The sequence below is a fragment of the Muntiacus reevesi genome, chromosome 7, assembly GCF_963930625.1.
Source record: "Muntiacus reevesi chromosome 7, mMunRee1.1, whole genome shotgun sequence".
NCBI lineage: Eukaryota > Metazoa > Chordata > Mammalia > Artiodactyla > Cervidae > Muntiacus > Muntiacus reevesi.
Window position 1 is genome coordinate 97,628,771 of NC_089255.1, and position 14,013 is coordinate 97,642,783.

The 14,013-nt window shown below is 46.2% G+C and overlaps 1 protein-coding gene across 1 annotated transcript in view; it reads right to left on the minus strand.

Annotated features, from left to right (window-relative positions):
- Positions 1–12,914, minus strand: part of NRDE2 (NRDE-2, necessary for RNA interference, domain containing) — a 44,830-nt gene extending 31,916 nt beyond the window's left edge. The window contains exon 1 of the mRNA XM_065940157.1: positions 12,763–12,914. Coding sequence (XP_065796229.1) covers positions 12,763–12,820 — 58 coding nt within the window. The 5' untranslated portion in view covers positions 12,821–12,914. The remainder of the gene's footprint in view (positions 1–12,762) is intronic.
- Positions 12,915–14,013: the final 1,099 nt, after the last annotated feature.

Sequence of the window (14,013 nt, forward strand, 5' to 3'; positions counted from 1 at the left end):
CTCTTTTGAACATTTTAAAATTCTGAAAGAGATGGGAATACCAGACCACCTGACCTGCCTCTTGAGAAACCTGTATGCAGGTCAGGAAGCAACAGTTAGAAATGGACATGGAACAACAGCCTAGTTCCAAATAGGGAAAGGAGTACGTCAAGGCTGTATATTGTCACCCTGCTTATTTAACTTATATGCAGAGTACATCATGAGAAATACTGGGCTGGAGGAAGCACAAGCAGGAATCAAGATTGCTGGGAGAAATACCATTAACCTCAGATATGCAGGTTACACCACCCTTATGGCAGAAAGTGAAGAACTAAAGAGCCTTTTGATGAAAGAGGAGAGTGAATAAGTTGGCTTAAAGCTCAACATTCAGAAAACTAAGATCGTGGCATCTGGTCCCATCACTTCATGGGAAATAGATGGGGAAACAGTGGCTGACTTTATTTTGGGGGGCTTCAAAATCACTGCAGATGGTGACTGCAGCCATGAAATTAAAAGACGCTTACTCCTTGGAAGAAAAGTTATGACCAACCTAGATAGCATATTAAAAATCAGAGACATTTCTTTGTCAGCAAAGGTCCGTCTTGTCAAGGCTATGGTTTTTCCAGTGGTCATGTATGGATGTGAGAGTTGGACTGTGAAGAAAGTTGAGCGCCAAAAAATTGATGCTTTTGAACTGTGGTGTTGGAGAAGACTCTTGAGAGTCTCTTGGACAGCAAGGAGATCCAACCAGTCCATCCTAAAGGAGATGAGTCCTGGGTGTTCATTGGAAGGACTGATGTTGCAGCTGAAACTCCAATACTTTGGCCACCTGATGCAGAGAGCTGACTCATTTGAAAAGATCATGATGCTGGGAGGGATTGGAGGCAGGAGGAGAAGGGGATGATGGAGAATGAGATGGTTGGATGGCGTCACTGACTCAATGGACATGAGTTTGGGTAAACTCCGGGAGTTGGTGATGGACAGGGATGGCATGCTGCAGTTCATGGGGTTGCAAAGAGTCTGACATGACTGAGAGACTGAACTGAACTGAACTGAACATTTTAATATAAACAAGATCATTCAATATATGTTCTTTTGTAAGTGGCTTCTTTCACTTGACATAATGTTTTCAAGGTTCATCTACGCTGTAGCATATATCAGTACTTCACTCCTTTTTACTGCAGAATAATCTCACTGGAAAGGACCCTGATGCTTAGAAAGATTGAAGGCAAGAGGAGAAGGGGGCAGCAGAGGATGAGATGGCGGGATGGCATCACCAGTTCAGTGGACATGAGTTTGAGCAAGCTCTGGAAGATGGTGAAAGACAGGGAAGCCTGGCGTGCTGCAATTCATGGGGTCGCAAAGAGTTGGACACGACTTAGGGTCTGAAGAACAACAATAATTTTAGTTTATGGATATCCATTTTCAGTTGAGGGACATCTTATCCACTGTCAGTTGAGGGACACTTGGGTTGCTTCCACTTTTTGGCTGCTGTAACAAATCCTGCTGTGAGCATTCAGGTACCAGTTTTTATGTGGACACATGTTTTCAGTCATCTTGGGCAACCATCTAGAAGCAGAACTGCTGGGTCCTATGGGAACCTATGTTCAGCACTTTGAGGAACTGCCAGATCGCTTTTCAAATTGGCTGCACCATTTTATACTCCCATGAACAAGGTATGTATGAGGATTCCAATTTCTCCACATCATTGCCAGCCCGTCCCTCTGTCTTCTGGATCCCAGGCATCCTCGTGAGTGTGTTGTGTTCTCACTGTGGTTTTGATTTCCGTTTCCCTGGTGACTCAGTGTTCAGAATCTTTTCATGTGTTTGTTGGCCCTCCGTAATTCAGGAGAAATAGTTATTCAAATCTTTGGCCCATTTTTTAATTGGGTTGTGTCTTTACTATTGAGTTGTAAGACTTCTTTACACATTCTGTATTCTAGTCCCTGATGCTAAGTGCATCGTAGTGAGGAGGGGATATTGGAACGCACATTCCGACGTTTCACTCACTGCTGTATCCCCAGCACTGAGACTAATGCCTGGCATGCATCAGTAGGAGTTTAATAAATATTTGCGGAAAAGCGGGGGTGGAGGAAGGAATGAAAGTTCCTGAAGAGAGAAGAGAAAAAGCGCAGGAGAAAAGGGAAAGGAGAGAAGGAACCTAGGTTATGGAGGCCTGACTGCAGGCCAAGCAAGAGGCTAAGCGACAGACACATTTAACCCTCACAACAGCCCTCTGCGGAAGGACCCACAATCCTCACAACAGCCCTCTGCGGGAGGAACCGCAATCCTCACAACAGCCCTCTGCGGAAGGACCCACAATCCTCACAACAGCCCTCTGCGGGAGGAACCGCAATCCTCACAACAGCCCTCTGCGGGAGGAACCGCAATCCTCACAACAGCCCTCTGCGGGAGGAACCGTAATCCTCACAACAGCCCTCTGCGGGAGGAACCGTAATCCTCACAACAGCCCTCTGCGGGAGGACCCGCAATCCTCACAACAGCCCTCTGCGGGAGGAACCGCAATCCTCACAACAGCCCTCTGCGGGAGGAACCGCAATCCTCACAACAGCCCTCTGCGGGAGGAACCGCAATCCTCACAACAGCCCTCTGCGGGAGGACCCGCAATCCTCACAACAGCCCTCTGCGGGAGGAACCGCAACCCTCACTGTGCAGAAGAGGAGACTCAGGCATGGAGTCACAGGCGCAGCCCGACCGAGCGGGCGCGGAGACAGCTGCTCACGCGGTCTCTCTTCTGCTGTCTCCTTTCTCCTCCTATGGGGGTTCCCTTCCCTTGGGCCTGATTTCTGGCAAGAGGTATGTGAAAATAGTTCCTGTCGCTCACTGAGAGCCAGTTATTTTCACAATAATTGGATTCTACCACAGTGAAGGCAAGGCAAGCCTGGCATGCTGCAGTCCGTGGAGTCGCAAAGGGTCAGACATGACTGAGCAAAGACAACAATCACGAACAAAGGAAAAGTGGGGAAAGAGGGGACAACAATATGCAAGGAGAGATGCTCTCAAAGAGGTCTGTTAGATTCTTACATAAACATTCAGATAGTGAGAACAGCCTAGAGGAAAAGCAAACACACACGTTAAAACAACAAAGCACGTGGCTCTCCAGAGTCCTTCAGGAGGTTTTAAAAAAGAGCTTTTTAGAAGGAAATGGCCACCACTCCAGCATTCTTGCCCGGAAAATCCCACGGACAGAGGAGCCTGGTGGGCCCCTGGAGTCTGGGCTCCTACAGCCCATGGGGTCACAAAGAGCTGGACATGACTGAGCGACTGAGCACAAGGATGCGTTTAAGGTTTCACCACATGGGGCCACTGGGGAGGGAAAAGAAGGAGTTTATAAAGAACTAAAACTCTTGGGTTTTGAACTCAAATCACTGTTGACCCACTGAGTGACCTTCACCTCAATCAAATGAACTTTTGTAGGGGAAAAAAAGGTATTTTGGCCTGATAAGAAGTTGCTGCAGCTTTTTTTTTGTGGGGGGGGGGGGGTGCAGGGCAGCTAGCGTATTAGCAGTGAACACATGTGGAATATTTAATATTCACTGGATTTCAGGCTTAGAAAAATTGGGGAGATCACCTAGTCCAGAAATTTTCTAATTTTTTACCAAGGAACTCACTGTTGAAATGCAGTCTTTCAAAGAAGTCCAAGATGCAGGAGAGAAGCAGGCTGCTGCTGCTGAGGGCTCACGGGGAGCAGAGCCTTGATGCGCCTCCCTCCCCTACGGATCAGCAGTCAGAGGCCGGGGAAGGGAAGTCACACACACCCCACCCTGTGTCTCAACCCTCCACCCAGCCCCTTCTAACCACCACAGCGCTAACTCCTCCTCCTCAACAAAGGCTGTTTTTCCTAAGTTTCTTTGCAGGTGGCACAGGGGACTATTATGGCAGTTTTCCTATTCTATCTCAGTACCTGCATGTCAAGTCTTTGGATGGGATTCTAAGCCAAAGGCCAACAACCCAGACCTTTACAGGGACCAGGCGAGTAGAGATTACTGTGACACTATCGAGAGTGGCAACAGAAAAACAGAAAACGACAAACGAAAATACTCCGAAGCCAAACAACTACGCTGACTGCTCTGCAACTCTTGCTGCCAAGGTTCCAGTTTGCCTCCGCGCCTCCCACTTCCTTCTTCCCAAAGCAAGAGCCACAGGGGGGCAGGAGCCACGACGGTTCTCTCCCGTGTCCTCTACTCCTGGTGCAGCGCCCGTACCAGGCACAAAGTGGCTGCAGGCAGTAAGGACTTGTTGAATCAATAAAATGAATGAGAATGTGAATCACATCTGCATCCCTGTGCCTCAGCACCTGATTTACAGAACTGAGAGAGTTTGAGATTGTCAAAAGGACACCATTATCTAGGTATAAAGCTCAACTTTATAATTTTTCTGGTATTCATTGTAAATGCAGATTTAATAACTAAAGAATGGAATATCTACAGCATGTACAGGCACAGGTCCAGGCTTTGGAGGCACAGTGGTGAACAAGTCCCTGCTCACCTGGTGCTTGTGTTTAATCCTAACACTTCACATGACACATTTGCATTGTTAAATTTTAATTACACAGAATCCTGGAAAGCTAGCTGAGATCAAAAGATAACTATAAATCAGGTTGCAAAGTCCTTTCCTATATTTACTTACATCCTCAAATAATTTACAAATGCCAATTATGTATCTAGCTAATTGTGCTAATACCAAGCAGGATGTAACATGTTTCAGAGAAGACTGGCAGGATACCACATGCCGAGGGTTTAAGATAGAAAAGCTGAGTGGCTGATAAACCTTTTGTCACTGCAGGTAAGTAAATCACAGGTTGAAACTGACCTGGAAATTAGCACCCTGCTATACCCATACACATGTCTAAGAAAGGAAGAAGGAGGAAAGTACCAGGCAGAAAAACAATTTTAGACCCACTGTCTAACAAAACCAGGCAGGAACTGTAAGAACCACATTATCTGTGACTTTACACAAAATAACACGAACCATCATGAATACTTCGAGTGCAAATCTTTTTGTGATTATATAAGTTTCTTATACAATTGTATTTCTCAATCACTAGGGAAAATACTTTGATTCAATTCCATTATAGATAGAGGAGGTTTCCCTGGTGGTTCAGACAGTAAAGAATCTGCCTCCAACACAGGAGACCTGGGTTCGATCCTTGGGTCGGGAAGATCCCCTGGAGAAGGAAATGGCAACCCACTCCAATATCCTTGTCTGGAGAATCCCATGGACAGAATCGGGCCTACGGTCCAAAAGCTGAGCAGCAAAGATGCATGTTTACAAGAACACACGCTGCTTCATCTCCACCAACGCCCAGGCCCAGCTTGGTCCTGGGGTAGGTGTGGTGGAGTGGGCCTGGGGCTCCTCAGGTGAGAAGCCAGAGTCAGCAGGAGGGTTTAAATGTTGTGTGTTGTGGTTTTTTAGTTCTGAAATTAAAATATGCAAAATTAAAAAAAAAAAAAGAGTCCATGATTTTGAAGCTAGATTGCTTGAGCCCAAGTCATAGCCCAAATCCTGGCTCTGTGTTTCTGCTTCCTTCTGAAAAATGCTGATGACAGTACTGACTTCAGAGTTGTTATGAGGATTCAATGACTGAGTACGTGTTTGTAAAGCATCACCAGTGAATCACACAGTTTGTTTATCAAAGTGTAGACGATTTAACATGCTGTGCTAATCTGCGCTGAGCAGCAAAGTAACTCCAATACACACACGTGTGTGTGAAGGCGCTTCAGGCGCTCTTTGCGACCCTGTGGACTGCAGCCCGCCAGGCTCCTCAGTCCATGGAATTCTCCAGGCAAGAAGACTGGACCGAATTGCCAAGGCCTCCTCCAGGGGATCTTCCTGACCCAGGGACTGAACCCACACCTCTTATGTCTCCTGCACTGGCGGGCAGGTTCTTTACCACTAGCGCCATCTGGGAAGCCCACATCATACACATTCTACTTCATATTATTTTCCATGATAGTTCGCCTCAGGATTTTGAATATAGGCCCCGTGCTGTGCAATGGACCTCACTGTTATCCATTCTACACAGGATGGTTTGCGTCTGCTAACCGCAAACCCCCAGTCCACCCACCCCTACCCCCTGCCCCTCTGGCCCCAAAAGTCTGCTCTCCACCACTGAGCCTGTTTCTACCTCACAGACAGGCTCATCTGTGCCATACTTCAGACTCCACACACACCCGTGGTATCATATGGCATTTGTCTATCTCTTTCTGACTTACTTTATTTAGCATTTAACTTATTTATTTAGATGATCCCCAGGTCCACTCACGCCGTGGCGAGTGGCGTTCTGTCGTTCCTTCCCTGACTGAGGGGCAGCCCGCTGTATATCTGTACCAGCTTTTCTTTATCCCTCCACCGGCTCATGAACAGTTCGGCTGTTTCCATGTGCTGGCTATCGTAAACAGTGCTGAAATGAACACCGGGGTACATCTATCTGTTTTCCCCAGACACACGCCTGCGAGTGGGCCTGCTGGTCATATGGCAGCTCTGTTTTCAGGTTTTTAGGAACCCCCAGTGTTCTCCACAGTGGCTGCGCAAACTTACATTCCCACCTGCAGAGCAGGAGAGCTCCCTTTCTCCACACCCTCTCCAGCATTTGTCATTTGTAGACTTTTTGATGATGGCTATTCTGACCAGTTTGGTACCTAATTGTGATTTTGACTTGCTTTTCTCTAATAATTAGCAATGCTGAGCATCTCTTCATTGTGCCTATTGGCCATCAGTATATCTTGTTTGGAGAAATGTCTACTTAGGTCTTCTGACCATTTTTCAATTGGGTCCTTTAGTTTTTGTTGCTGAATTATATATGAGTTATTTGTATATTTTGGAAATTAAGCCATTGTCAGTTGTATCATTTGCACATATTTTCTTTCATTCTGTGGGCTGTCTTTTCCTTTCGTCTGTGATTTCCTTTGCTGTGCAAAAGCTTGTAAGTTTAATTAGGTCCCACTTGTTTTCTCTTTATTTCTATTACCTTGGGAGACTGCCTAAGAAAACACTATAGCATTTATGTCAGAGATGGCTTCCCTGATAGTTCAGTTGGTAAAGAGCCTGTCTGCAAAGTTGGAGACCCCAGTTCAATTCCTGGGTCAGGAAGATCTGCTGGAGAAGGGATAGGCTACCCACTCCAGGATTCTTGGGCTTCCCTTGTGCCTCAGCTGGTAGAGAATCCACCTGCAATGCAGGAGAGCCAGGTTGGATCCTTGGGTTGGGAAGATCCTGTAGAGAAGAACACGGCAACCCACTCCAGTATTCTTGCCCAGAGAACCCCATGGACAGAGGAGCCTGCCAGGCCAAAGTCCATTGGGTTGCAGAGTCGGACACGACTCAGCGAGTGAGCGCAAGAGCACAGTCTCAGTCATTCATCCATAAGCCTCATCTCTTTCACCCCAGCTCTGTCCAGATGTCTGACTCCCAAGCAACAATGTTTTATCAGAGTAGACAATCCTCATCAATCTGATGATGCAGAAAGAAAAGCTCAAGGACTGGAGGGATCACACCCTGGGGCTCTCTGCTGCTCCTAACACAAGGGAGGCGCTGGACACCTGTTTGTTGAGAGGATGAATTCTGCTGAACTCAGCCTCCCCAAAACGCTTACTGAGTATGATGCCTACTTTAATCCTGGCTTAACTCCTAACAGAACTGAGAGAGTGAAGGAAAGAGCCTCTCTCACTTGCTTTGGTATTGCTGCCCAGGAGTTGTATTTTTTTTTTTAATTAAAACTGCACACATCAGTACTAACACGATCTTACATTTTCATAACATTTTATAGCATCAGGTCAAAAATACAGTACTTCTGTTTTTAACAGCAGAACACCAGAAACAGTTTTAATGTCCTTAAGAGGGACTGTCAGAATAAAGTAAGTGACATTCACTTGGTGGAGCACTAGATACCAGTCAAAAGAACTGAGAAAGATTTACAAACTCCAGTGCAGAGTGATCTCTGGGATTTAAGGGAAAATGCAGAATACTCTGCAGTTAAGAAACAGAAGTGGGGGGGTGGGGATAAACTTGGGACTTGGCATTAACAGATACACACTCTATATAAAATAGAGAAAGAGAACCTACCGTACAGCACAGAGAACTGTATTCTGTAAAAACCTGTAGTGGAAAAAAATCTGAAAAAGAATATATATATATATATATATATATATATATATATATATATATATATATATATAGCTGAGTCACTCTGCTCTACACCTGAAACATGGTGAATCAACTAGACTTTAAAGAAGAAAAGGAAGGGAAATGTAGTTGTTCATACTGAGGATAAAAAAATGGAAGGCTATCACTGACTAATGGAAGTTCTAACCAGTAGGGGAAGGCTGGAGAACAGGCATGGAAGATTTTTAGCTGACAGACCCATGGGCAGCTTCATAACAGATGTAACAGACTGTCCAGGAATCCACTGGTCCATCTTAACTGCTGAAGGAGAGAAAACCAGACAGCTCAGCCTCCTGATTGGAGCAACAGCAAGTGCAGAGCAAACCCAACGAGGGATTTTCAAACTGGACCTAACTCTCTAGATCTAACTACCAGCTGACAGAAGTTCTACTGTCCATACTGTTCATGGGGCTCTCGAGGCAAGAGTACTGAAGTGGTCTGCCATCCCCTTCTCCAGTGGACCACGTCTTGTCAGAACTCTGCACCATGACCCATCCGTCTTGGGTGGCCCTACACGTTTCATTGAGTTAGACCAGGCTGTGGTCCATGTGATCAGATTGGTTAGTTTTCTGTGATTGTGGTTTTCAGTCTGTCTGCCCTCTGATGGAGAAGGATAAGAGGCTTATGGAAGCTTCCTGATGGGAGAGACTGACTGAGGGGGAAACTGGGCCTTGTTCTGATGCAACTGAGGGGGAAACTGGGCCTTGTTCTGATGCAACTGAGGGGGAAACTGGGCCTTGTTCTGATGCTTGGGGCCATGCTCAGTAAATCTTTAATCCAGTTTTCTGTTGATGGCCAGGGCTGGATTCCCTCCCTGTTATTTCAGATAGGACACTGAAAGATGAACTCCCCAGGTTGGTAGTTGCCCAATATGCTACTGGAAATCAGTGGAGAAATAACTCCAGAAAGAATGAAGAGCCAAAGCAATAACAGTCAGTTGTGGATGTGACTGGTGATGGAAGTAAAGTCTGATACTGTAAAGAGGAATACTGCATAGGAACGTTGAATGTTAGGTCCATGAATCAAGGCAAATTGGAAGTGCTCATATAGGAGATGGCAAGAGTGAATGTCAACCTTTTAGGAATCAGTGAACTAAAATGGACTGCAATGGGTTAAATAGTAGAGTAGTGTATCTACTACTGTGGGCAAGAATCCCTTAGAAGAAATGGAGTAGCCATCATGGTCAACAAAAGAGTACGAAATGCAGTACTTGGATGCAATCTCAAAAAGGACAGAATGATCTCTGTTTGTTTCCAAGACAAACCATTCAATAGCACAGTAATCCAAGTCTATGCCCCGACAAGTAATGCTGAAGAAGCTGAAGCTGAGTGGTTCTATGAAGACCTACAAGACCTTCTAGAACTAACACCCAAAAAAGATATTCTTTTCATTATAGGGGCCTGGAATACAAAAGTAGGAAGTCAAGGAATACAGAATCAAGCAGGGCAAAGGCTAAAAGTTTTGCGAAACTGGTCATAGCAAACACCCTCTTCCAACAACACAAGAGAAGACTCACACATGGACATCACCAGATGATCAATACCAAAATCAGACTGATTACACTCTTTGCAGCCAAAGATGGAGAAGCTCTCTAGTCAGCAAAAACAAGACCGGGAGCTGACTGCGGATCAGTCTTATTGAACTCCTTATTGCCAAATTCAGACTTAAATTGAAGAAAGTAGGGAAAACCACTAGACCATTCATGTATGACCTAAACCAAATCCCTTAGGATTATACAGTGGAAGTGAGAAATAGATTCAAGGGATTAAATCTGATAGACAGAGTGCCTGAAGAACTATGAACGGAGGTTAGTGACATTGTACAGGAGGCAGGTATCAAGACCATCCCCAAGAAAAAGAAATACAAAAAGGCAAAATGGCTGTCTGAGGAGGCCTTACAAATAGCTCTGAAAAGAAGAGATCCGAAAGGCAAAGGAGAAAAAGAAAGATATACCCATTTGAATGCAGAGTTCCAAAGAATAGCCAGGAGAGATAAGAAAGCCTTCCTCAGAGATCAGTGCAAAGAAATAGAGGAAAACAACAGAATGGGAAAGACTAGAGATCTCTTCAAGAAAATAAGAGATACCAAGAGAACAATTCATGCAAAGATGGGCACAGAAAAGGACAGAAATGGTACAGACCTAACAGAAGCAGAAGATATTAAGAAGACGTGGCAAAAATACACAGAAGAACTATACAAAAAAGATCCTCATGACCCAGATAACCACAATGGTGTGATCACTCACCTAGAGCCAGACATCCTGGAATGTGAAGTCAAGTGGGCCTAATGAGGCATCACCATGAACAAAGCTAGTGGAGGTGGTGGAATTCCAGTTGAGTTATTTCAAACCCTAAAAGATGATGCTGTGCAAGTGCTGCACTCAATATGCCAGCAAATTTGGAAAACTCAGCAGGGGCCACAGAACTGGAAAAGGTCTGTTTTCATTCCAATCCCAAAGAAAGGCAATTCCAAAGAATGCTCAAACTACCACAAAATTCTCCAAGACAGGCTTCCACAGTACGTGAACTGAGAGCTTCCACATGTTCAAGCTGGATTTAGAAAAGGCAGAGGAACCAGAGATTAAATTGCCAACATCCATTGGATCATAGAAAGCAAGAGAGTTCCAGAAAAGCATCTACTAGTGCTTCATTGACTATGCTAAAGTCTTTGACTGTGTGGATCATAACAAACTGTGGAAAATTCTTAAAGAGCTGGGGATATGAGACCATCTTACCTGCCTCCTGAGAAACCTGTATGCAGGTGAAGAAGCAAAATTAGACCCAGACATGGAATAACAGACTGGTTCCAAATTGGGAAAGTAGTACATCAAGGCTGTATATTGTCACCCTGCTTACTTAACTTATATGCAGAGTACATCATGAGATATGCTGAGCTGGAAGAAGCACAAGCTGGAATCAAGATTGCCGGGAGAAATATCAATAACCTCAGATATGAGATGACACCACCCTTATGGCAGAAGGTGAAGAGGAACTAAAGAGCCTCTTGATGAAAGTGAAAGAGGAGAGTGGAAAAGTTGGCTTAAAACTCAACATTCAAAAAACTAAGATCATGGCATCTGGCCCCATCACTTCATGGCAAAGAGATGGGGAAACAATGGAAACAGTGACAGACTTCATTTTCTTGGGTTCTAAAATCACTGCAGATGGTGATTGCAGCCATGAAATTAAAAGACGCTTGCTCCTTGGAAGAAAAACTATGACCAACCTAGACAGCATATTAAAAAGCAGAGACATTACTTCGCTAACAAAGCTCCGTCTAGTCAAAGCTATGGTTTTTCCAGTGGTTGTGCGTGGATGTGATAGTTGGTCCATAAAGAAAGCTGGGTGCCGAAGAATTGATGCTTTTGAACTGTGGTGTTGGAAAATACTCTTCAGAGTCCCTTGGATTGCAAGGAGATACAACCAGTCCATCCTAAAGGAAATCAGTCCTGAATATTCATTGGAAGGACTGATGCTGAAGGTGAAACTCAAGTACTTTGGCCACCTGATGTGAAGAACTGACTCATTGGAAAAGACCGTGATGCTGGGAAAGATTGAAGGTGGGAGAAGGAGAGGACGGAGGATGAGATGTTTGGATGGCATCACCAACTCAATGGACATGAGTTTGAGCACATTCCGGAAGTTGGTGATGGACAGGGAGGCCTGGGTGCTACAGTCCATGGAGAGTCGGACGCGACTGAATTGAACTGAACTAACAGGAAATCTAGGGTAGAGAGGGGCCTCCCTGGTGGCTCAGAGATAAAAGAATCCGCCTGCCAATGCTGGAGACCAGGAGATGTGGGTTTGATCCCTGGTTGGGAAGATCCCCTGGAGAAGGTCTAGGCAGTTCACTCCAGTATTCTTGCCTGGAGAATCCCGTGGACAGAGGAGCCTGGTGCGCTACAGTCCGTGGGGTCACAGAGTTGAACACTAGGGTAGAGAAGTATGTTACATGACACCACAAGGATTTGGTGGAAAACGTCTGTCGGACAAAGGACCCAGTTTGCTCACTGTGTGCCCCAATTTTTAACAATGCAGAGTTCCTGGTAATGATCAAGGCTTGCATAAAGCATATAACACCATTACCTGGCCTACCATCAGCCTTCAGTAAATAGATGCCAGTGCTTATTCCCAGCAGCTGTGCCCACTACGTTTGATTGGGCTTCGGACCCTAATTTTCTAGCTCTGGTTGGGCCAAAAGACAGGCACCCAGGAAGCGATTCAGAAACAAGTAAAACGGGGAGGCAAGCAAGCTGTGATGAAGCACACCCAGCACCTCCATCAGGAGCCTCCCCGTGAAAACACCACCGCTTCCGTTTCATGGGTGAAGTAACCGTGCCTCGAGAAGAAAGTGGGGCGGAAAGACACGGCTGTACGGAAGCCCCCGGCCCGCCGCCTCTCCCGCCTCTCTCCCCTCTGGACACCAGAACTCCTGCCCAGAAGCCCGCCGAGAGGCCGGCCTCCCAGAAGGCCCTGCAGCGCCGCGGAGAACTCTGGGATACAAGCGGATAAACAAACCCAAGGCAAGCGCCGAGAGCCAGTCCGAGGGACTCCCCTCCAAGCCCGCCGAGCGCCTTCTCCATCCCTCCTGCGGACTCACCTTTCCTCCCGCTGTCCGGAGCCTCGGCGACACCCGCAAAGGCGGGGAAGAGCGCCATGGTCACAGGCCGCACCGCCTCCTCACCCACAAAGATGGCGCCGGGAGCCCGAGGCCGACCGTACGGCCGTTGCGGTGGCGGTGCACTCTGGGAATTGTGGTTTTCTCTGTCGCTCCCTGAGCCTAGTCCTCAGCCATGGGGGCGGGGCGGAATAAAAAAGGGGCGGAACGGAAAGGGCGGGGCAGGGCGGGGCGGAAGGGACCTCCTCCCAGTAATCAGTAGCTGCTTGCTGCTTTGAGAACCAGGAAATACTGCGATTGGAGGTGCCAGTTCTTCAGGGCAGAAAGTTCTAGGAATTTGGAATTCTGATTCCGCTCCTGAGTTCACACCCTGACTTCCTGAGTGAGTCAAATTAATCAGATTCCTCAAGCTTTGTTTTGATGAAATAAAAATTCATATTTTAAGGCAAGATAGAAATTGAAACGAAATTTTTCTCTGCCCATTTTACCTCCTCCCTCCCCGCTAGTGTCCCTTGTGTATCTGCATTCTGCACTAAGGAGCCCTTCCCAGTGACAGAAGGACTTCCCAAGAGGCTCAGTGGGTAAAGAATCTGCCTGCAATGCAGGAGCCCAGAGTTTGATCCCTGGGTGGGGAAGATCCCCTGGAGAAGGAAATGGCAACCCGCTTCAGTATTCTTACCTGGATAATACCACGGACAGAAGAGCCTGGCGGCCTAAAGTCTGTTAGGTTGCAAAGAGTCGGGCATGACTGACAGACTTGAGTGCAAGCATAGATCCTCATTCTCTCTTCCAATGACAGAGATGCCTGCTCAATCATGAACATCTATTTATTGTGTTTGGTTTGTTTTTTTTTTTCTGTTGCCAGCTAAGTAATTCCTTAGAAGATAACATTCCTTTAACAATCCTGTAGGGAGTCACCGATGACCCACCACGCGGCTTGTAAGTGCAGGCTTCTTTGGCGAGCTCTGTACGCAATGCCAACATGTCATTTCCCTGTAAGACGGTGACTGGTGCGGAGAGACTGGCCGGAGGAACTTGGGAGAACACTGACTCATATATTATGGAAATTCTTGCCTTAAATGCGTGCTGATGACTTTATTAGTGTTACTAGCCATATTACTTATATTCTGCCTAATCTATAAGATCATTTCTTGTGTTACCCAGTGTGTGATTGAGCCTCAGATAAGTTAATGTGATTAGGTGACCTGAAGTGATTGATCAAATGCATAGTTC